We start from the raw sequence: 25,827 nt of genomic DNA, 5'->3' as shown, positions 1-25,827 counted from the left end.
TTTTCCACTTGGGCTTGTTCAGTTTGATCTTTGTGCTCTTCTACCATGATGGTTTTAACAGTTCATCTGGATTTCTCACTTTGAAACAAACACTTGATTCTTTTGTTATTAAAATAATTTTGAAAACTACAGAGCTCCAGATATGTTGCACAAGAAATAAAAATGACAAAAATGAGAAAAGACTGTGTAACCATTTCATAACATTCCATTCTATCCATGTATCATGAACCACACTCACTCCCTTTAGCATCCTACCTCCTGTGAAGAAAATCAAAACTACCTATTGCCCTCTCCATACCACTTTGTCCTGTGTATCTATATAATTCAGTATTCTAAATTAATTGCACTTTGTAATTTCCTTTATAAATCTAATTGTTTATTGTTTGGCAGTCACATGTGTCGTTAACCATTTCTCAAAAATTTGAACTCTGTATCCAAACTCTAAAATATGGTTCAAGGAGGGAATGTCAGTAGGAATGAAAATTAATACCCTTAGATTCTTGAATTTTAATTGGTGCCTCGAGCCCCTCAATGCTGTACTTTATTTGTTGGAAATATGAAGCAAAATTATGAGTTGACTTGTACCTTTCAGATGTTAGAACTTAATAGATTTCATCTTTCTGACTGAAGGACTCTTCCCCTTTTGGTCATATGGGTGTGCAGTCTTGGGTTGGTTTCAGATGACGCAAGACATTCTGGAGAATCAAGCAGTGGTAGATGCAGCTTGCATCTAGTCTGTGTTTAGTTGTTTTAGAGAACTTTAAAGAAACCACTTGGTATATCTGCATTAATATTTCATAGAACATTATTGAATGGAAGCCCAATATACAGTACAACTAAAAACAATCACAGTGACATTGCTTTAATCATGACAATGACTTTACCCTCCTGTCCACAGAGGAAAATATGCCTGTAGCTCTGAGATTTTCTATTTAACGACTGAAGAACATTTGCTGGACCTGGATTCCTGCTTTTCACTCTTTGGAATATATTAGTGATGACGTGTTATACAGAAGCAGTGTCTTAGAAAAACAATCTCTTAAAAGAGTAAATAGAACACCTGCAAGTACAAGTTTGTTGAGCAGTTTATTTCCCTGACTAACTCTGTCCTCAGTCAGAACTAAAGAATTAACTACAAGGGAATTATACTTACTTTAGAAAAGACCATTCAGTATATATGTTTACATTTTTCAGACTAACTCTTCATATGGGAAGATTCAAGACTTGAAAAGTGACTTGGTTGGGAGTTCAAGCCTATTCTAGAACATGGGCTTCTATTCTAGAGCCAAGTGCACTACAGAGGGTTTTATGTTTCAGCACAAAAAGTGCTGGCCAAAAGGCTTACGTGTATAAATGGTAACAATATTCAAGAATGTTTAATGTACACTAGCGTAAGGAGAACAAAATTGTTTTTTCTTCGGAAATGTTTGTTTCTGACCTATTGATAGCCAAATGAATCTCACTCTTTGCTAAATTCATATGGGGTTATAACTCAGTATGCCCCCTTACCATATCCACCTCAGAGATACTGTCCAGGCTTTCCACCACCACATCAACGCCAACAGGTATTGCTGGGCCTGATAGAACAAAACGGAGTCAATTTCTGCATGTGGACATGGCATGTAATGCAATAAATCTCTTGTGAAATGACAGTATTCACCGCTGCAAGTGTGCATATCAAACACCCACCCGCTCACTTTCTCCATGCATTGATGGAGTATATTTACTATTAACATGACCCAGATTCTTCAGCCTATCCACAGAGAATCTGCCCACTCTCTGTCTACTGCTGACCATGGCACTAACACTAACATTGGAGAAGGATAGTTCTTGAAGAATCTGACATGAAAATCTTTGATTCCAACACACAGAACTCACAGATTCCACTATTCGCAGAAAATAGAGGCATAATGGGCCATTTCTGCTCAGCAACTCTGCAAAGTAATTCTTCAATATGGCTCTAAAGAAAATGAAAATGTGATAGTGCAAATACACCAGGGCAGGTTTTAATACTTTTGATGCAGATATTGGAAACAAGAGTGACACTCATTTTCGTGTTGCTGGACTTCATATGGAAGCTGCCAACACTGAGATACATGGGTGGGGAATCAGGATGCTTCAGTGTTAAGCATCAAGCAACAGAGTAAGATAAAAGTAGCACATTCTCAGGGCAGGGAAGTGAGGAACCAAATAAGTTGGAAAACAAGCCAAACTTTGTTTGAGTACGAACATGGGAGCCCTGCTCCTTGTGGACTCACTGACAGGATCTCTGCACAGCTGATCCAAGGAGGTGATAATTAGAGCACTATTAAGAAGATGGTAACTAACCCAGATGCAGGTACCTAAAACTGGCCTCATTGTGTCCTAAGGAACAGAACCATTCTGACCATAGTGTTCACAGGATTAATCTTGAGTCTGCAACGACTGCACACCAGATCAACTAGAGACAACTATAGCTAAACTGTTGGATCTAGCATCACACATCTAATCTTCCCAAGAATTGGGGATTTCAAGAAATATTTCCCAGACCTTTAAAAAATGGACATGCATACAAGGAAAAGCAATGTTCCCATTGACCTTGATCAAGATGAGATGTTTGTGCTGGGAAACCAGAGTCTCTGTCATGGGTTTTGCATGATTCTGCCTCTCTGCCAAATGATTTGGCTTATTTCCCCACAGCAGAGAGACATAAAGAGATATAAAGTTAGATATATATGGGAGAGACAGAAAGCCGAAACAAGCCAAGTCCATGCCAACTCATTTTCACAAAATTACTTGTTCTTCTCCTCACATTTCCATCATTCCATTTACCTACATACCAGTGCAGGGGTTGTGAACCTCTGCCATGCATGCCCAAGATGGCATACACAAACATGTTGTTGGCTGCCTCCCAGTTCTTTAAACCCCATCTGTTACACATGCATGGAGCAACAATGACAATGGAATAGTAGGATTAAACAATTTTATTGAGTCATGTTAGCCACGATACACACTGGGCAATTACAGTGCAGGAGTGAAAAACTGGACCCACTGAGACAAAAAAAAAGCGCACTTAAAAAGCCATGGGAAAAGGAGTGGGCCTTCCGAGTGCAGGAGGCCCAGTTGATTGCACGTGCACTTACCACATTCTCACAATTGATCCAATAAGGTTCACCACCCATAATAAAACCGATGAAACTCGTGCTACATGCAGAGCTCTCAAAACAAGCAAGTACAAGTTGGATATAAAATATTCGTTAGTGCAGCATCAAATGTCTCACTGAGACTAAGATGTTTTTATTTTATTTTCCTTGATCTCTTATGAATATGCACCAAAGTTTATAATTTCACATTGCTTATGTTTCTATGATGTACATTAACAATGTATTTAGAAATTTTAATTTAAAATTTTCTTTTAAAAGATTAATATTAATAAGTTTTGAACAGGTTTTCAGGATGTTTCATCTATTTCAGTCTGCTGCTGTTACTTTACTTTTTTATTTCTTATTTAGTGATGCAGCACGTTAACAGTCCCTTTCAGCCCAATGAGCCGACGCCACCCAGTTACACCCATGTGTCCTACTAACCAGTATGTCTTCACAATGTGGGAGGAAACCCACAGAGTCACAGAGAGGACATACAAGCTCTTTACAGATAGGAGCAGAATTGAATCTGGAATGCTGGCGCTGAATTAACACCATAAATCAGCAAGTTGTTTGTTATGTCTCCCCTCTCGCTGTGAAACAGGGACACCTCTTTTTCCTTATTAGGGAGAGAGAGAGCCTGTGGTATGTCGAATTACCAGGTGAACGAGTAGTCTTTGGGGGTACTGCAAGTCTGTGTCTTTATTGATGCTTTGCTGCACATTTGAGTGCTCAGTGGGGGGGGGGGTGCTGATGCTTTTACACTGGTGGGGGGGGTTGTTGCTTTGCTGCTGCTTATGCATGGGAGGGGGGAGCTGGGGGGCTCTGAGGTTCTAACATTTAACTGTCATTCATCCTTTGGGGACATTCTTCTGTTCTCATGGATGTTTGCGAAGAAGAAGAATTTCAGGATGTATATTGCATACATTTCTCTGACATTAAGTGTACCTATTGATCCTATTGAATCAGCATTACACTAACTGCTGAACTTCAGTACCACCCAAACTTTTATTAATATTGTTATACATTCATTAAGTGAAGTAACAAATACACATAAATAACAGGACTCATAATTTTTACTTTAAAAATCAATAATTATTGTTACTAATTTATTAATCAATGATAATCTCTGCTCAAAGTTACCACAGCATGCAAGAAAATCTTTTAGAAGATTATCAACAACTTGAGCACACACTCTTAAAAAGGTTCACTGCCCCTGTACTAGCATGAATTTGTAGTCATTTCTTTCCATGCCTTGTGGGGCATCAGGCAGCAAATTTGCTGTTTCTTTAGCATTTCTGTATGTTTTTTATAAGGCCAAGTTGCTAGCTTAAAGCTCAACCCAGCACAGGTGGAAAGGGGGCAAGAGCTGGCCGGATTCGAACCCAGGAGCACTTGCCTCAAAGTCCGGTGCGGATGCCACTACACCCCCGACCAGCTTAGCATGAATTCACACTGGGCTGAAAATTCATCAGCCTGCATGTTTCTGGGACACAGAAACAAACCACAGAAACTGAAGGAAACCCACGTGGTCACAGAAAGAACACGGAAACTCCACATAGACAGTGTAGTAGGTCAGGACAGAAGCTGATTATCTACGCAGCTCCACTAGCCACATCACTGTGCTGCCTGTATCCCAGGACCAGCACTTTAATAGCATTTGGTGCTGACAATAAGCCTAAGCCCAACAGGAACTGGGCCGAGGTAGTTCATCATTAATTCAGGTTGAGAAGACATAATCGGTCACCCCTGGGCTCCCGGGCAATGTGCCATCGTTTCTGACTGATCCCTCCTATCTATACAGTAGAAATGAGGCTGAGCCCATCAGCAAGTTAAATCTCTTTCCACAGAGCAATAAAGCAAACATGGTTTGTAGTGTGTTATGTAATATGTGGATAATTCGTGGGCTGGAGACAATATAATCAGTTTACAGCTCACAGGCTGAAAAGAAAATGACCGCAGGAACAAAAATTATCACAATATTTGTTGGTAAGCAGGCTTTTTGCAAGTAGAGGGAGTATTTGAAAAAGGAAAGATTATTTAGTGTAGAGAAGGCTAAAGTGAGATTTAACAGAGGTGTATAATATAACAAGGATATTAAAAAATTGGATGGATATATTCTATTAGCACTATAGCACAGAACAGACCCTTTGGCCCATCTTGTCCATGCTAGCCTGCTTTTCTGCCTAGTCCCATCTACCTGCACCTGGTCCATAGCCTGCCATAACCTTCTCATCCACGTACCTATCTAAACTTCTCTTAAATGTTACAATTCAGTCTGCCTGCACGCCTTCTGCTGGCAGCTTTCCCACACTCATACCACACTGAGTAGTTTCTCCTCAGATTCCTCTTTCACTATAAACCTATGACTTCTAGTTCTAGTCTCACCCAGCCAGAGAGGAAAAAGCCTGCATGCATTCACCCTAACTATACCCCACATAATTTTGCATATTCTATAAGATGTCCCCTCATTCTCCTATGCTCCAGGTGAGTTATTCAACCTTTCCCCCTCAGCCCTCAAGTCCTGGGAACATCCACTTAAATTTTCTATGTATTCTTTCAAGCTTAATATCTTTTCTGTAGGTGCTTGACCAGAATTGTACACAATACTCCAAATTCAGCCTCACCATTGTGTTATACAACTTCAACATAACAGCTTAACTCCTGTACGCAACATTTTGATTTATTAAGGCCGATGTGCCAAAAGCCCTTTTTACGATTCTATGCCAGTTTAAAGGAATTATGGATCTGTATTCCCCGATCCCTCTGTTCTAGCACACACTTAAGTGCCCTATCATATTAAACTGTCCTTTCAGTCAAGATGGCGCCAGCAAACACCGATTCCGGATAGCTAATCTCTTCAAGTATTTCACATTTTCTACACCTTCTGCTTGTTCTTTTAGTCTTGTTTGTGTCTTGGAGTCTGTTGGAGCCTGTGACATACAGTTTGGAGTGACCTGGCATTCTGCTGTCCCCGGAGAGGACTGAGAGCACAAGCACAAGCACAAGCTACCTCGTGGAGAAGACCAGAGACAGGGCACAGGGCTATGATCAACTCCATTTCAAAACGTCGAGGAAGACTGAAGCATTGCGGCGAATATAGAGGTCAGTGGTTGTTCTGCATGGGGGCCGTGGGCTGACAGCGGTTTATAGCCGGGTCAGAATCAGTCGGAAAGCTGCAGGGCAGCGGAGCGGTGGTCACTCTTTGCGGAAGGACTGAATTCAAGTGCCATTCTTCTCAGTTCTGGCGGGAGGATATTTTTGAAATTCTGAGATTTATGTGATTATTGGACTGTTGTTTATATTGCTCTCCTTCAGCTTGCTGTGATTTCTTTCCTATTGCTGATTGGCAGTTGGGGTTCTGGGTGGGCAATGTATTGGTTTTTGTGCGATAGGAAGGGTTGGGGTCTGATGTTTTATTTAGTTTTTCTGTATGGGCAATCTGTTGCTTTTTGTGTGTGGGAGAGGGGACTGGGGGTTTGATGTTGTTGTTGCGAGGGAGGCTGTTGGGGGTTTGTTCCAGCTGCCATTTTCTGTGTGGGTGATCTTAGTTTTTTTGTGAGGATGGGGGTGGTGGATCTGGGGTTTGCGAGTTTTGTTTTGTTTTCTTTTTCATGAAGGGGGGGTTGATGTCTTTCCTTTCAATCACTTCGTGGTTTTTTTGTATTTCATGGCTATCTGGAGAAGATGAATATCAGAGTTGTATTGTACGTGCATACTTTGCCAATAAAATGAACCTTTGATTCACTGTACAAGTCTTACCCTGGTTTGTCCACCCAAAGTGCAACACCTCACATCTGCTTGCATTAAATTCATCTTCCATTTTTCGGCTTGGTCCCGATCACTTGGCATGCTTTGATAACTTTTCCCGCCATCCATTACACCCACCAATCCTGGTATCATTCACAAATTTGCTTATCCAGTTTACCACATCATCATTTTATTCACTAATATTGATGACAACAACGGACCCAGCGCCAATCCCTGTGGCACATGACACGTCACAGACCTCTAATCAGAAAGACAAACATCTACTACCACTCTCTGGCTTCTCCCACTAAGCCAATGTTGAATCCAATTGATTATTTCATCCTTCCCAGATGTATGATATGGTCAAAGCTTCCCAGAACTCTTTCATAAACATTATTGTTAAAAGGGAGTGCTGAGCATCAGGGACAAGTATTGAGAGGACTTCTGTTTTGCAGATTTTGAGTGCCCTACTAGCTCCCTTATATGCCTCAATGAAGGAGCTGGGTCTGCAAATCTGTTCAAGTGTCCTCAGCTTTTTGTGACTTGATGGCCGAAGTCAAGTGCTCTTGGTTCTGGTCTAGAAAATGTGTGTCAATGGTTATGCATTTGTCTGGTACATTAGCTCCACTCCAGGTGCTAAAGGCATTGCTAAAGACAGACTGAGAAGATAATTGGGGTAACAGCAAGCCTTGTTTGACACCACCTTTCCACCAAGGTTGGATTTCTCATGGACCCATTGGCCAAGATCACAATGCATGCCATGAATTTGCAAACATAAGGAGGAGGCCATTGCATTCCACAAAGAAGGCATAAGACTCCTTCCAGAGCTTGCTGGGAATCAGTTCCGCACCTCAACGCCCTGAGCTGTAATAGTGTTGTGTTAACTGCTACACTACCACGGTAGTAACCGGCCCTCGTCAATGGGGCCTACTATTGTCTGGGGATCGCTGGTCGTCTCAGCACCAGCTCCTGCTTCTGACCCTTCATTTACTGCCCCTGACCCCTAACTCCACATATCACTGTTCCTAAACCCTAACCTGTCCACTATCTCCCTACACGGCCCATAAACCATTACCCCAGACCTAAAAACACCGAGCAACGACCTCACAACAGACATCTCAGCTCAGCACCATCTTGACCTGATCTTCAACACCAAGAACGTTCCCTCTTGACATCTCGCTGATCACCTAGCAAGAGGGAAAGCGCTGGGAGTCCTCCTCTTGGCAAACTTCACAAGGCACAGTCACCATAACTGCCCCCTTACTTTTCCAAGGAGACAAGCATTAGGTCTCATGGCTAAAGCTCCAATCCAGGCACTGGCACTTGCTAAATTAGATCTTTGGCTGAACGAGAAGCTGCAAGGATATGCACATTATCTGCAGGGGAGCAGACAAGGATGGCCTTTGGACTAACCACCACCTCAAACTCTCCGTTATCCATTGGCCTAGCCCCAAAGCAGAAATAATGCTGCAAGGGAATCGAGTCTGAAGTCTCATACCCCACAAAGACTAATCTTCTCAGATAGTACCTCACAGCTTGACCTCCCCCAGTAATTGCAGCCATGAAGTATCCTTAGTTTCTGGACTGCCCTGAAACAGCCGTAATTAGCACCTGTGATGAGACTTTGATATCTCTATCAGAAAACACCAGGCTGGCTTGAAGAGATTTATGTCCTTGTGAACTTTTTAACTTGGCCAGGCATCGCAGCAGGATGCCCTCGGCATTCTTATCAGACGGCTTCAACCAAAACAACTAATGTACACTAGACTTCCATGCCAATGCACCCACATCATCACCATCAGTATAATTATCAGTAAGTAGTTTAATGACAGTGAACAACTCCAGGACAACTCAAGCTCATGAAACAGCCTTTATTAATGTGTTCTTCTGCATTGAGAAGGGATTATAGAATCACACTGTTAGGACAACTAAGATATAAATAATTGAACATAAGGAACTCCCTTCTGATGTAGGGAGAAGAATAATGAATAATTCATTTAAAGAAACCTTTAATTAAGAAAATTCAAAATGTTGTGTTGCTATAGAATCACAAGGGTAAATTTGCTCTCCCTCCATGTAACTGTCCTCATTTACTTAAACTTACATGCAAACAAGCCTGCTGACAAGTTTTCTTTTGACCACTTCCATACGAACTAATGAGTTTATTCTCTACAATAATATTGATCACATCCTCTCCCAATGGATGAATGAGCCCATCAGATATGAGGCAACTCACACAGAATGCTGAAGGAACTCAGCAGGCCAGGCAGCATCTATGGAAAAGAATACACAGTTGATATTTTGGGCTGAGACCCTTCACCCTGCCCAAAACGTCGATTGCTTACTCTTTTCCATAGACACTGCCCGGACTGCTCAGTTCCTCCAGCATTTTGTTTGTGTTACTTCGGATTTCCAGCATCTTCAGATTTTCTCTTGTTTGTGAAATACCACCAGATATGACATCATTTGTTTAAAAAATAATTCACAAATACATTGAGTTATTGGTTCTGTATGCCACCATGAAATCACAAAACTGTAAAATAATCATATAATTGTAAATTATAAGTTTTGTTTTAGTTACGCATTGTACTTTCAGAATTTGAGCAGTTTGTATTTCCTGAAGAAAGAGGAATTGTTTTTTAGCTAGATAATCACATTTATGGTGATCATTTCTGAATGCCTATACTTATGTCCCTTTCTTTTCAATGTAGGTCGGTACAGAGTTGTTATAGAGACAGCACACACACACGTACAGCATAAATTGCTGCTTCCTCTAATCCACATGGTCATCAGTGAGATAGTTAATCCTCACTTGTACATTCACTGAGCTTCCAGATGTTAGTCAAATTCCACAGCCAATGGGGTTTGCACTAAGCAGGAAAGATGCAAAATCCAAAAAAGCGATTTGCAGTGTTAATTCCACATTCATGCATCTGCACACTGTGTGGGTGGAATAGTGAGCTTTAAAGCTACAGTAACCTCAAGGAGAAATTAATCTACATTTCAGGATAATAAGCTACTGTTCCTACCCTAAAAAAGAATGTTTTCAATGATTCTATTCCCAAGAGCTAGTATTATAGTCAAAAGTTCCAGGGGATGGTAATGATCTTTAGCTTTCTAATTTAAAATATATTTCCATTTATTATATTTTGTGGTAACAGAATCAATATGCTTCAAAATTCTGGCTTTAATCTTTTGCAATAATAATATTTTCAAAAGAACTTTTGCAACTTTTTCTAGCCTGTAATCAACTCTCATGCAAAGATCAATATGAAAGGCATTTTTAAAGGCACTGAACATTGTGGTGGAGTGTACAATAACCAAAATTTTAAAAACACTTTCAAAATTGGGACTTAGAGTAATTATGATATGAATCAATCCAAATCCACAGCTGAACAGATTTTGCAGGATATGCCCTGCATGCAATTTTATGTGAGTTACAGTCACAGGCAGGTCAAAGATCATGTGGCTTGCTGCTCATTTAGATATCAAGTGCAAGATATTGTACAGCAATTTTACACATTTTCATGGCAAAGTGTCTTGTAGGCAGCAGAGGGCCAATGCTACCTCTATGTTAAGCCGAAGTGTAGACACTGGGGCAGTGACATGTGTGACTAGAGCTCAACCATTTATCCAGTCATACAGCACAGAATCAAGCCCTCTGTCCATTTGCCCATGCTAACATCAACCACCCATCTTTATTAATCAGTTTTGGACATGCACATTCTATGCTTTGGTGATTCAAGAACCTGTCAAGATACTTCTGAAATGTTATGGAAGTATTAGCCTCTAGCACCCCACCAGGCAGCGTGGTCCAGACTCAACCATTCTCTGAGTGATAAAATTCTTCTTCAGATGCCTTTTTAACATCCCTTAACTTAAACCTACGCCCTTTGGTTTGGACACTTCTGCTTTGGAAAGAAGTTTCTTGCTATATAGCCTATATGCAGTATGACCTTATTTCTTGTATACCTCAATCAGCTCCTCAAAAGCTGCCTGATTTGAGTGAAAACAAACCCAGCTTATCCACATTCTTCATATAATCAAAATGTCCCATCCCAGACAAGATACTGGCGAAGCTCCTCTGCGCCCTCTACACTGCAATCATGTCCTTCCTAACGTGCACGGCCAGAACCAGACTTCAGATCTAACTTAACCACTGTGTTATCTAGTACACTGCTATTATATTCAATGTCCTGGCTTTTGGAGGCAAGCCTTCTTCACTATCACATCTGGCTGAGCTGCTGTCTTCACTTAGACACAAAGCTCCTGTTATTCCACACTCTTCAAGGTCCTACCAATCATTATGTATATCCTAGCCATGTTTGTCCTCCCAAAATGCATCAAATTACATTTGTAAGGATTAAATTCAACATGCCATTGCTTTGTCCATCATATCAAATCATCAGTATTTTCCATGATCCTATTATGACTCTCCTTGCTATCAACTTCACTATCTAGTTTTCATGTCATATGCAAACTGACTAATATTCATATCCAAACCATTTAAGTATATAATAAAAAAAGTGGCCCAGCACTGATCTCAGCTATATACTACCAGCTATTAGTTTCCCATCATAAAAACAACCATTCACCATCACCCTCTGCTTCATATTACCAAACCAATTTTGGATCCAATTTGGACTTGTTCTGAATCCCAAATACTCTAACCTAGTGAAAACCAACGGGGGTGGTTACTTGTCCCAAAGAGACATTAGGGGAAGTAGAAGTCGTTGCGGGACGTTCAAGATTCTGGGGGGGGGGGGGGGTGGTAAGCGGCAGCCTAAGTTGACGTATGAGACCTCACCAACCCATGGTAGAGCATGCTGAGGCACTGGAACACAGGGAGAACCATCGCTCTGCAGGCTGTGAGCACTCATCGTCACCCCGCGTCTGAAACTCGGCAATCTCATCCGACCTTACCAACTAAACAGACACAATTGGGGCTGCATAAATTAGCAACTAGGATGCCCAAAAGTTCCCCATGACTCGCGGCACAGAACAAGTTCATGCAATTTAACTGTTGGTAAGTCAAGTACACCCTCTCCACTTTCTCTACAGACCTATGGAAAACACGTAGAGCGATACAGCGCTGGGCAGAACCAAACGGTGAAATCAGTGAACCTACCAACTCTAACTGCGGTTGTATAAAGGTAGCTTGATGAACAACAGCTCTATCATGACTAATGTTCAGATTCCAATCTGAATCCTGGTCAGCTGAATTTTAGTAGTTATGATCATCTTCATCTTCGCCTCGACCTTCCTTTGCGCGCCGTTACCATCGTTCCATCTGTGCCAACTCAATGCCGTCTTCAACTTCCAATAGGCATTCCAGTTTGTATTTTTTTAATTTTAATTTAGCCCCATTAATGATGGATAAATATGTACAGCACGATCTCTATGAGACTGAAGGCAGTGAAGCCTTTAATTCTAATCCTGCTACGAAACAGAAACTACAAAAGTGCATCAAGATAATGTTACATACCTGGAGTATGGTTTTATTACATTCCCATCAGATTTCATTGCTTCTTATGATACTTCCAAAATGTTAGCGAAGTGTGAGTAATCTTATACAATTGGTGAAAGATTAATAATGCCAGCTATATCAGAAGTACTCACCACTGTTCTCAAAATGGGTATCAGTATTTTAAAATCACTTCCTCTGAGTAATAACTCTGTAGCTCATCGTTTTGATGAACTAAGTGAAGACATTGAGTATCAACTACACACAGAGCAACAAAATGCAGAATTTGGGTTTAAAGTAGATGAGTCAACTGTATGAGCAACGAGGCATTGCTAATGGCATATGTACGGTTTATTAAAATGGTAAAGTTTATGAAGAGATTTTCCTTTGTAAAAAGTTAAAAACAAATATCAATGGAGAATCAATCTACAATGAGCTTAAAATGTATATTGAGGATAAAAGTATTCTGATTAGGAACATGATTTCTTGTACAACAGATGTAACACCATATACGACAGGTCACCATGCCAGTTCAGTGGCGTTCAGAATCAATTCAAGGATTTGAACGATCTGGAAATCCGGACTGGCTAACTAACCCATTTCTTTGCAAGATGGAAGAACAGGAAAGAGCTTGCAAGAATAAATGAAATGATGAATTAGTAAAAATGCTTTTCAAAAATGCCAACTTTTGTGGTATGTGGCTACACTGTCATACAAAATTTCCTGATCTTTGAAGAAGAGCCAAACTGCTCTTCTTTGCATTTCCAGCTTCCTACCTTATTGAAAGGGGCTTCAGTGCAGTGAAACACAAAGAACAGAAACCGCTTGGACATTGTTATGCATGCCAACTTAAGACTTTTGCTGTCACAACTTCAAACAGATATTTTAACTCTTGCTAAAAACCCCATTGATATTGAAGCTGCTGTGCAGCGCACAAGTACTGTATAAACTAGGTTTAAAGGCAAATAAAAAATTAAAGCAGCATAATTTTTCTCATGGTAGACATGTTTTTACACGATGGGGGCACCGGAAAGTTTATTGTGCCTAGGAGGGGCATTGGCAAGAATGAAGATGCTTTAGAGGGGCATTGGTAAGTATGAAGGTGCTTTAGAGGGGCATTGGATTAAAAAAGGTTGGGAAACACTGGTCTAACCTTTTGGACCAGTCTCCCATGGTAGACTTGTCAAAGGCTTTACTGAAGTTCATGTTGATGACAACAACTACAATATATTTATCAATACAGTTAGTAACTTTTTAATTTATTTACCTCCATTTTTGGAGTATAATCAGAACTACAAAATATTTACAAAACTATTTTTGAGAGACCACCATGAAAACAATAAAAGTTATTAAAAGTTTAATGACTGAATAAATAAAACAAGTTCCTACCACCAAATGCGGGTCTCATTGTGAAATCATGATCATCCACTTTGAGAAGATGTTCTGCCTTTGATGGTCGAATTTTGGTTGAATCTGGAATTCTCTTTATTATGGGACTGCAAGGAGTAAAACATCCAGTTATTTCCTCTGGCAGAAATGCATCATTACCTGTACAAGAAGGAGACTGAAGCATGACAATCAGCTTGCAATGTCTTTGAACCCAGAATGCCCCCTGTGGTCCAACTGTATTCACTTTTTTTTCCCTGCTCATCCCTGGCTACATTTCAATCTTGGACAAGAGAACAGATGAGCCTTGCCATTTCAAAGGAGATATCAATAAAAAGTCTGATGATGATCCTGTTACTGACCTCTTCTACGAGACAGGGATCACCAATATATACCCAAAGCCCTTAGCTATGTCCTGGGATTAGTGGTTACAGAATTAGCAATGATGTGTCAGAGACCTCCCATTCTGTGATTCTTCATGGCTTTAACTATCCCATATCATGGCATGTCACTGCCTGCTTTTTGCTTTCCATTTTTGAACAATGATGTGTTAATTAATGATAAGGACAACAAGAAAAGAAATTGGAATACAGTAACATTTACAATGTTTGACCAATGCCGTTTATTCTAGAGTGCAGTAAGATTAAAGAACCATGAGTCACTTGAAACAGTACAATAAAGTTCAGAGTAAATTTATAATCCAAGTACATACATATCACAATATACAACCCTGATATTCTAACCAATATAGATTAGAGAGAATTATTTCTTAACACTGTGGCTTTTAAGATCAATGATTCCTATCAAATGAATATTTTCAATTCTATGTTAAAACATTTGCTTTATGATGTTATGAGACATTATCATTTTTGCTTAAATGCAATTATCTTTCATTTTACCTGTACATTGCTCCCAACCTGTACAATGAGACAGTATGCAAAGATTCTTTAAACCTTCTACAAAAGGAAATATGCTGAAAATATCCTGAGAGCTCAGAGCATTAATTTAGATGGAATTCCAGTCAATAAACTACTGGCCAAAGTTTCTGTGTGATCCCTGCTAGAAGAACTCAAGAATATGATAATTGGACTTCCGCTTTCCTGATCCAGATGATCGTGCTGCTGTTCTTTTTGTTCTTGGTTTCGTGGCTATCTGGAGAAGTATTTCAGAGTTGTATACTTGATAATAAATGAACCTTTGAGGTAACGATTTCAATCTGAATTTCCAAACAGAAGTTGGTGCCACACACACCGATGTGGGGAGTTGAATAAGTGCTTTTCAAAAACCTCGCTTGATGATAACATTGATAAAGCTCATTCACTGGAAGTCAACAGGGGACTGAATTTTGAGGCCAGAATTTGACGTGCAACTGATACATTTATTTTTGTTAATTTATTGAGATACAGTGCGGACTAGGCCCTTCCAGCCCTTTGAGCCACGTTGCCCAGCAACCACTGATTAACCCTAGCCTAATCACAGGACAATTTACAATGACCAATTAACCCTCCAACCGATATGTCTTTGGAATGTGGCTGGAATTTGGTGCACGCGGAGGATACCCACGCGGTCACGGGGAGAACGTACAAACTCCTTACAGGATGCAGTGGGAATTGAACCTGGTTCGCAGATACTATAAAGCATTATGCTAACCACTAGACTACCGTGCTGCCCCTGGTATTTAGTAACTCTGACTGGGGAGAGTTTCTAAATAGTGAATTGTTTAAGGACCATCCTGACTGGCTGCATCACTGCCTGGTATGGGAACTGTACCTCCCTTAATCGCAGGATTCTGCAGAGAGTGGTCCAGACAGCCCAGCGCATTTGTAGTTGTGAACTTCCCATGATTCAGGACATGTACAAGGCCAGGTGTGTAAAAAGGGCCCATAGGATCACTGGGGATCCGAGTCATCCCAACCACAACCTATTCTAGCTGCTACCATCTGGGAAGTGGTACCACAGCATAAAAGCCAGGACCAACAGGCTCCAGGACAGCCTCTTCCACCAGGTCATCAGACTGATAAACTCACGCTGACTTGAGTGTACTCTACATTACATTGACTGTTCTATTTATTATAAATTATCATAAATTACTATGATTGCACATTGCACATCTAGATGGAGATGTAATGTAAAGTTTTTTACTCCTCATGTATGTGAAGGATGTAAGAAATAAAGTCAATTCAATTCAAACAGAGATTTAAATTTTTGGACAAAAGTTACAGGGAGATGCAAGGAAAATGTTGTTTACCTGGAGAGTGATCTGGAGGCTGTGACCCAGAACCCATTGCCTGAAGATAATCAGGATTCTCAAAAGTTAATTGAATGTGCAGTTGAGAGAGAAAGAAATTTAAAGAGGTGTAAGTGAAGAGTGGGGCAATGACTTTGTTGGGTTTGTTCTTCGAGCAGCTAACACAGACCCATGTGAGTGAGTGGTCTCTCCCTGTGCCATAATAATTCCATCTTTCTACTCTGGGATTAATTTCTAGCAGACACTTTTGACTGAGATGCTGAACTGGGATTCTCTCCAATTGGATATGAAGTCTTCCATAATACCATTTAAAACAAACAACTGGCAAAAGTACCTGGCCAAAGTTTATCCCTCAACCAAAACCCCTGATTAAACTAAAGTTATGAAAATAATTAATTTGAACTTTGCTGTGTGCAACATGCCAGTTGATTTGATACACAGCACAACAGATAGACTTCAGAAATGACAGTAGCAAATAATCATTCTGAAGTATCCTGTAGATACTTCAATACACAATATGGTCAATTTTCTTACCTTCCTGCTTGAATATTTGAAATATATTTCAAACTGGGTTAACTATTTCTGGAGGATTGATTATTATTATTGTCATAACAATGCTAAATAAAGGACATAAGATGCTCATTTGAAGTATTGCTGTATCATAGAAGAAAAATAATTCAGATGCATGCAGGAAAAACAATTATAAAAGAGGAATCTTTGGGATTTCCAAAATGGGTTTCTTTTCTAAATCTGCTGCAGGTGGAAATACAAATTAAAGAATTTTGTACTCTTATTACTAACTTCCTTTAAATATTGGGCATCTTTCTTAAATAAATCAAAATGAATCTAGAAATGCTTGTGAAATTTAAGAATTTTGATCTCATGATAAAATCTTTAAATGTCTTTCTTAAAATAAAAAAGTTATCAAGAATTTATTTATCTAAAAACACCAGTGAAGTTGCTTCATATTTTAATCACATCAAGGAATAACTAGGGTAGAAACTTTAGAAAAGAATGGTGTGCTTCATGAATATCCGAATCAGAATCCTTTATTATCGCCAAGTATGAGGACACACACATACAGGGAATTTGATGCCGGTTTCCCTGAGCTCTCTCTGTACAGAATTAAAAGCAAACAAAAACAATAGTGCAAATAATCATAAACTATATACAATGAGGTCTCCCTCATTGAATGTACAGGTGAACTTGATTTATAATAGACTAAAATTCAAGTGTTCATAAGACTGATGGCATACGGAGAGAAACTATTCTTGTACCTATTTGTCCTGGCATACAGTGATCTAAAGCGCCTACCAGAAGGAAGGAGTTGGAACAGGTGATGTCCAGGGTGTGATGGGTCTACAATAATGCTGCTTGCTCGCTTCCTGACTCTAGATGCATCTAAGTCCTGGATTAAGGGCAGCTTCACACCAATAATCTTTTCCGCAGCCCTGATGGTTCTTTGGAGTCTATTCTTGTCTTGTTTGGTAGCTGATCCAAACCAGACAGTGATGGATGAACAGAGAACAGACTGGATTATTCCTGAATAGAATTAAATCAGCAGCCCCTGAGGCAGGTTGTATTTCCTGAGTTGACGTAGGAAATACAACCTGTGCTGAGCCTTTTTAATAACAGTGTCCGTGTTGGGTGTCCACTTCAGGTCCTGGGAGATTGTGACACCCAGAAATCTGAAGGTCTCCGCAGCAAAAAAAGTTGAATTTCCCCATGGGGATGAATAAAGTATCTATCTATCTATCTTCTATCTATCAGACACAATACTGTTGAGCAATTCAAATCAAATCCTGTAAAATGCTTTATTCACAAAAATTCAATAGAAACTTCGTATTCCTCTGCACTAGAGATTAACCAATACTGTTCCAGGCTTGCTGGTTTTAAGACTTTGTAAAGTAATTTATGATATTCTCACAAGTGTTTAAGATTATTGCTACTTCATGTTATTAGAGGACTTGAAATCTCGGCACAGAAATTGACATTAATTTTGAGCAATAGACTATCTTTTCAATTTTTTTTCAAGAAGTCAGAAATTTAGCAATAATTAAGTCTGGTATTTTCCAACTAGAGTAAAGTTTCCTGTGATCAATAAATTAACCATATCTCTGGCATTTCTTTTCCATAACAATCTATCCCAATTCCAAAGTCCTAATTCACAAATTAACTAACAGTCCGTTTAAAAGACAATACTTAGTATACAAAGTAACATTCTTGAGCTTTAATTTTCATATACAGTACTGCAGATTGTGTTGTCCAACTTGGACATTACAAAGCTTCTTTTTGAAGACCCATGGGTACTCTGATACTTCAGTACTTTGAATACCTTTGGTTCTTTTTCTACCATTCTTGGTTATGACTGCATGCATTTTGGCTATAGGAAGACTTCTTCTCTATATAAAGCACCCTTTTCTGTCTCATCCAGCCACAGAAGTAATACAAAGACATGCTAATCTTAGTCCTATTTGAACGTGCTTTCTGTTGTACTAATTCAGTTTCCAGTTATATGCTTGTTTATGTATAGTTTTTCATAAATTCTATTGTATTTCGTTATTTTCATGTAAATGCCTGCAAGAAAAAGTATTTCAAGGTAGTATATGGTGATATTTTGGTAGTTTGATAATAAATTGACTATGACCTTGAATGCCGGAGTAAACAGCCTAATTTTACTCCTATGCCTGATGGTCTTAAACTAGAAATAACATTGAAAAATCAACGTTCTTTAAAGTTGATTTGCTCATTCGTTGCACTAACTATTCCCAACTAGGGTATCGGCCTCAATCCCTCAGGGAAAAACCTGAAACTGCCTTTTGTGTATATTTTGCGTTGACTGACAGCTACTTACGGAACCAGAAAACAAGTTTTAAAATGGGCGCAATAATCATTCATAAAGTATTATTTTCCCACAATGAATAGGCTTCAAGCAGACTTTTTACAGAGTTGGGATCAACCTTTTCCTCCAAAACGAACGAACCTATCTCTATACAATTAAATCGACATTTAGGTTTTACTGTGCTGTAGAAACACGACGACTTCGGAGCCAGATCTGAGGTGCTCCTCAGAAAACCTAAGGCGTTAATTACCTCATTTTTAAAAAATCAAAAGTTTCCAGCTTCCAGTCCCTAGCAGTGAAGAATTTATTCAATATTTTTTATCTTGTTCAGAAGGAACTGATTTTAATTGATCTTATTAACCCTTTACATTGACAGCACTGATCGTCCGGCGTTTCCACACGGCTACTACCAGCCCCTTCTAGACTCCTTACCTTCCCTTTTTGGGGTGTTCAACTTGAGATGTCCATCTTTTCTTCCTGTGTTTTCTGCTCTCAGCAGCTATTGTCAGGCAGCAGATTATTAAAATTGTCTTTAAAAAATAATGCATACTTTGCAAAATTGAAACAGTCCCAGCAATAGTCCTGTGCAACCCTACAGTGGGATTCACTTCTGATTTTAACATTGAATCGATTTTTATTCTAGCTCCACACGCCGGTTGATGCTGCGGCTGTTTCTCCTCCAAGGTCAGTGTTTGGAGTGATCCCGGCCTGTCACAATTCCAACTTACTTGTTCTCCAACCCGCTGGAGCAACTTCAGTTTCTGAGCGGCTTTTTGATTGCCATCTAATCCTCCAGCACGCAGCCAGAAATCCCAGGCAGGCGCGTCATCGGGAGAGCAAAAAGCACCTTCGGTGGAGATCAAATCACAAAACAAATGACAGAAAACCTTCCTCACCACACATACACGTTGGTCATATTATATTGTATAATGATGTGAGAGAAAACTTTGAATATCTTACGAAAAACAACGCGAATATTTACAGAACTGATGTACAGTCCATTTCATCTTCACTAATAAATGCTAAATAAACAGTAATTTATGCTAGAAGAACGTTTGAGTTTTAGATTTTCGGTACTAGCTTAAACCCAACTTGAATTTGCTGTCTGGAATTTGTACCTACTTTATCATTGCAAACATTTTTCAGGTGTAGGATATACAAGCTGTTATGGTTTGCATTTTTTTTCTGGATGGTATTTCACCTGCACCTGGCCCGACTGGAAAATTTGACTGTGAGAGATTAAAATTGGATTTAATACGGATTCCACTTGATCCTTAACTGACGGGCTTCTGAGTAAAGGCGGATGTTATTAACCATAGAGGAGACTTTCCAAACACACGGAAAGAGACCCTTTGTCCCAAGTCGTCCACTCCCATCAGGTAGTCTTATCAAAACTAGTCCCATTTGACCATAACTTTGAAAACCTTTCTATCATGTGCACATCCAAATGACTTATTATTGATTAAGAATGATCATTTAAAAGATATGATCACATCATGGATTTCTTATCCATCTATAAACATTGAATTTGTTGCTCCTATGTAGTTCTAGAAATATTCTCATAGAGATAATGGTTAATCTACTGGTAAAATGCACCATCATCAAACACATTGCCAGCTATTCAACTCTCTCAAGGTATGTTCAACCTTTAGAATAAATCATTTGTGTCTTGAAACATAAATCATTTATCATCCTTGGGCATCAGAAAATTTGAAATTTGGATCACACTTCTGATTTTTTTTAAACTACAAAAACTAGCACTGTAAGAAAGCTCTTTCTGGTGCGCCTCTGATTGGAATCAAAGGTCTTGCCATATTTTGATATGCAGCTTAACCTTATGTTATCCCATTAGAGGTGTATGGGGTGTTCAGAGAGGGTAGTACCTCTGTTGAAGGGGCTGGTCGTGTCCATTCCAGTGCTACTCACTCACCTTTGGTCCCCACCAGACACACAGTTCTCAGTTGTGGTACCAAGTGGTACTGTTTACATGTTACATCCGTGTACACTGCTTTGACAGGTGGGCTAAACTTGGTGAGCGTAGCTGATGGCCTCATAACCAGTGAGATAGGAATCGGGACATGACTGTCCTACCATGCAAAATCATCTCCAGCTGACTGGGAAGATGAGATCTACAGTGAGATGCAATGGCCAGGAAGGTGGCTTTGCAACCCTCTGTGGGGAGTGAACGGCATGAGGAGGCACAGAAGTCATGGTCATCCACAGCAACCAAGGAAGATCCCAGCTGTAAAGCACTAGATTCAGATTTCTGAGGTTGGGAGAGTAGAACTGCCCCAAGTGTAACTGTCTTTCCACTTTAAAAACTCTTCTGCACAGGTTTCCTGCCATTGTCAGACATGATGGACAACCACTGTTATTAGCCATTTATTTAAAAAAGCATTATTATGGTGCATAGAGCTAACAACACAGACAAATGCCAACATATCTGGAACTTTATAAAATTATTTATTTTAATCCTATATGATGTACTATATTTATTCTGGTAATGAAAACTAAGCCTGCTTAATTAAAAACACAAGCACAAATCCAGATGCTGTAGACATCATTGAAGGACTCAAACAGTTCTGAATGACATCTGCCCTCTGCCACTTCCTCTGACAGCTTATTTTGTTGAGTTTATTGAAGGTTCAGAGGCAGGTAGTTACAATGCTTGAAAGACTTTTGGACTGGTCCAAGGATAGAAAAGGTTTAGGGGGATATGGGTCAAAAGCAGGTAAATGGGACTAGCTCACTTAGACTTACTTCCATGCTGAACAGCTCTATGACAATCCATTTAATGTCTGCTTGCAGGTCAAGATTACATTGATTTAATTGATTATAGAGTCTGATGAAGAATGTAATCCAGGGTGACAAAGAGGCTTAATCACGATTCAAAAAAAGGAATGCTAGGAGTAAAGTACAAAAAGCCAGTTTTTACAGGCATGTTTGAACAAAAGACATGTAACTTCAGATATTACAGCTCCTGTAGATGTATTTAGACATGAACATGCACATTTTTTCACTAAGTTGCTAAATCCATTTATTTAATGAGGGCAAAGGGTTTGCACGTATGATCAACATTTGCTGCCATCCCTAGTGGAACATCGTACCCAATGGATTTTTAGCTAGGCCATTACAAAGGGCATAAAGAATGAACCTTCGCACTGCAGGAAAAAGAAACATGCGCAAAGCAGGACTTGGTACAAATAAAATGAGGGGTGTGGATTCTTGGAGGAAATAAAATATACCGAAAATGCTGTAAACATGGGATTTTGTTCATATTTCCAACATCTGCAGTATTTAATTTTCTGTGAGCTCACTCTGGGGATTGATCAATGCAAGACTAGAATGTGAAAAGTGATAAAGCAGTATGGCAGAAGAACATTTTGACAATGACTATTCAGTAGAGGATACAAAAGTAAAAGTATGTGGCTCCTGAAACTCCTGGAAACTAGTCTGGTTCAATCCAAGAATCTGGTCAGGTGGAAAGAAAGAAATCTATGGAAGCTGCAGAAAACTGATCTTCAAGAGTTCCGCTGGTGTCTGCACACCAATTGTTTCACTTACAATGGGGTGATGCTAGAAATGTAGGAATGTTTTCCAACCTCACCTATTATTGACATTCTAGCAGATGGCTTTTCAACTTCCTCTTCGATCTGGTCCAGTAATAATAAAGATTTCAGCCCAAAAGCAATCAAGAAATTGGCTTCCAAACTTGGATAACAACTCTAGCTTTCATTGATAAAAAGTCTCAGAAAATTATGAAAATAACTTCCACAAATGATCACTGCATAAAATTACTTTTTCACTTATAAAAAAGCACCCATTACATTCTATTACACACATTAACTGTTAACTATAATTTAAGAATAAATACAATTTTATTACTAAAATATATATTTTTTGCCTTTTGGAAAGTAGATAAACAGACCCCTATAAAGTAAAAATGTACATAGTAAAAAAGTAATAAAATACCAGAAATATACAGGCATATTAACCAGATTGGATATAATAGGACTTATGCTTAATGCAATTATTCCTAACATGTTATCTTCTAGTTGTAGACATAAAATAATCAAAAACAACTGAATATAATTGAAATTAAATCTACAGGAGGAAGAACTGTACAGGATTAGATCATTTAGTCCACTATCTATGATTATGCCTATTGCAGTGAAGTTGTATATATCATGTACAAAATAACTTTCAGGGGGGTTACATAAATATTGTTTAATATCTCTATTAAAAGATTCCTGGTTGTGCCACTCAAATTTATATTACACATTTCCAGCTGTTTCTTTTCATCTATATAAGCCATGACTGAAAGCAGTTTTAACATTTAAAGTGCTAATCACCAGATGAATGCAAGAAAAAAAAACTGAAGGAGAAAAAGCTCAAACAATAAATCTGGAATTATATTTATTCAATATAATTAACTGTTGTACCAGCATTGCTTTAGTGAACTTCAGAATTGTGCTTGCAACAAAAGTCTTATCACACTAAATGAACTTTGATACAAAACTCTCCAAAGAAACTTTTGGAATGGATGATAGGCAAAGCTACCAAACATGCATGGGCATTTTTTCTTCCAAACTCACAAAACATTATTTAAAAAAACTTTTGCCTCAAACATCTACCTTGAGCCTGGTTACAATAATGCATAAGAAAGTCGGAGTAAACATGTTGTTCCCTTCAACTGTAAAGTGCTGTGATGACGGTTTCATGAAGTATTCAGGTCCCACAAAAATGAATTCCTTAGTTAGAAATACAGCGTTAAAACACTTACATTGTTTTAAAATAGAAAACTTAACAAGAGCAAAAATAATTGTTCTAAAGATTTTCAGCAATTGAAAATCAAGCTCTCATTATTACAATATTTACTAAGAATGTCAAATCAAAAATTAAAAACCTGTATAGCATCACATTCAAGAAAATGGTGTTTTAACTTTCAACAGAAAATTCAATATACATACAATTTCCAATTCTGACCACCACTGCATTCATACCTCAAGGAAAGACACTGCCATAATTGAGAAAGGATATCCTTTTAAATTGCTTGCTGGAATATGCAATATTTTATTGCTTTCGTTGGTTATCTTGGGGTGAGGGAAGAGGTTTCTGCAAATAACTTGCCAAACAATATTCCCAAATCCGATATATGTCTATTGGTAATTACAAGTATTTTTATGTGCTGCAAAGATAATCATAATTACTGTAACATTCCTTCACGTATCTCCACATTAGACTAGGCTACTCAAAAATAAAAGGCAAGCCAGAATTGCTTCTTGGGTAAGGGCTAAATAGTTTTCCTTTCAACTACCTATTCTGTGCTATCTTGTATCATTAGAAAGCTTTTTAAATCTAAATGATCTGTTGCTCCTGAAAAATAATTTCTGTTAAAGTACTAGATCCCAAAAGGAGAAGATATTATACATATGATGCCCACTAATTTTAGATTTAGTTTTTAGGTTTAATATCATGCTTCTGATAAATCCTTTTTATAAGATGTATTAACATTTAGTTTCTTTGTTAAGCTGTGCCAATAACTACATCACTGAGCAGTGTAAAGAATTCAAAAAGAATTTTAAATTTGCTAAGTACTTAAACTCTTGATAAGGTGCTTAAATTAACTTAAGAGCTGGAAATTTGCACTCTAATTGACAGGGTTGAAACAGGATTCACTTCAAAGAGAGAAAATTGATTTGTACCAGGTTAACATCCAAAGAACTTCTCAGCTAAAAAAGTTCAGTAAAACATTCAGAACAAAACATATTGAAAAGCATAGCCTTCATGAAAGAAACTTAATTCTATTAACATTAAAATAATTTGAACAAGATATGACCCAAAATTAGTTTTAATGAGCTTCCCTGCAGTGTAAAATTTTGGAAAACGCCTTTTTATTATCGTCAAGGATAATTATGCATTATTTTTGCATACTATAACTTTTTATATCCTCTTTGCATAGGTCATACAATGCCCCACATATTTTGTTTAATATGGTGACCGAGCATGCTAGAATATACAAGATCAGCAATTTACCCAGTCTATGGTGATATGAAAACAACTGTTCATTACAATTCATAGTCAAGTCGGTATTCATTAGCCATGTAAATCCTTCGAAAAATAAGAGCAGCTAATGCTAATGTCAGAAGAACAATTAGGATAGTGGATCCTATTTGGTTAGTATTAGGTGGCTGACGAACTTGAGAGTATGATGAAGTTGTTCGTCTTGCCTGCTGCTGCTGCTGAGTACGCCGCTGTCGAGGGCTCAGAGACGTTGTATTAGGCACACTTTGTGTACTTTCCTGATTCTCAGCATGAGCGTCATCTCCAGTAAGCTGAATGAAAGAAAAGAAAGAAAGACATCTTTAAAGTTTTGTGACCTCTATCAAAAAGAATCAGGTCAACCATTGAAAAGATAATAAGCCAACCCTTGTCTTTTGGAAACTGCTTCTTCCTTCACTTCCGCAAAATTTTCAAGTGGATGCACCATTGTAGTAGATACATCTCAGTATCTTAAATGGTGACAGTAAGGAAGATGGCATTTCGTCAATCAAGTTTCATGCTTGGTCTGGGAAAGAACATTCTAGCTTTTCCTATTTCCTTACCTTCTTCCTATAAATTTCTTCCTTATCCAGCTCACATTTAAATATCATAATTATACCTGCCTCACCACTATTCCTAACAGGATGCTTGTTACCCTAATTATTGACCAAGTATAAATATTTTGCTCCATGATACTTATTGCTTTGCCAATCCCATTCATTTAGGAAGGCAAGTAGTATATTGGCTATCATTACTATTATTATTAGAGGATTTAAAAACAGGAATAAAGACATCCCTAATTACGTAAGGCCTTGGACATATTACACCTGGAGTATTGTGTATGGCTTTTGGTCACCTTACATAAAGACATCTTTGAGGGCGTTTAATGAAAAATTGCCAGACTGGTTCTTGGCACAACAAGATGGTTATATGAGAAATTCAGTTAATGTACACTCAGGCCTTCTGTACCTAA

The 25,827-nt window shown here is 38.7% G+C and overlaps 2 protein-coding genes across 3 annotated transcripts in view; both read right to left on the bottom strand.

The window, feature by feature from the left end:
* LOC140733268 (gamma-aminobutyric acid receptor subunit rho-2-like) overlaps positions 1–20,019 on the bottom strand; it is a 31,181-nt gene extending 11,162 nt beyond the window's left edge. Inside the window, exons 1-4 of the mRNA XM_073056389.1 lie at positions 19,935–20,019; positions 19,245–19,659; positions 13,726–13,832; positions 1,510–1,577 (exon numbers count right to left, since the gene is read on the bottom strand). Of these exons, the coding sequence (XP_072912490.1) occupies positions 1,510–1,577; positions 13,726–13,832; positions 19,245–19,435 (366 nt within the window). The 5' untranslated portion in view covers positions 19,436–19,659; positions 19,935–20,019. The remainder of the gene's footprint in view (positions 1–1,509; positions 1,578–13,725; positions 13,833–19,244; positions 19,660–19,934) is intronic.
* A 3,184-nt stretch (positions 20,020–23,203) lies between these two features.
* ube2j1 (ubiquitin-conjugating enzyme E2, J1) overlaps positions 23,204–25,827 on the bottom strand; it is a 40,612-nt gene continuing 37,988 nt past the window's right edge. For both annotated transcript variants that reach the window (XM_073056385.1, XM_073056386.1), the window contains exon 8: positions 23,204–25,147. In XM_073056385.1, the coding sequence (XP_072912486.1) occupies positions 24,881–25,147 (267 nt within the window). In that variant the 3' untranslated portion in view covers positions 23,204–24,880. The remainder of the gene's footprint in view (positions 25,148–25,827) is intronic.

This window comes from Hemitrygon akajei, chromosome 9 (assembly GCF_048418815.1).
Source record: "Hemitrygon akajei chromosome 9, sHemAka1.3, whole genome shotgun sequence".
NCBI classification, from domain to species: domain Eukaryota; kingdom Metazoa; phylum Chordata; class Chondrichthyes; order Myliobatiformes; family Dasyatidae; genus Hemitrygon; species Hemitrygon akajei.
The sequence above is the reverse complement of the archived record's forward strand: the minus strand, read 5'-3'. Positions and strand labels throughout refer to the sequence as shown.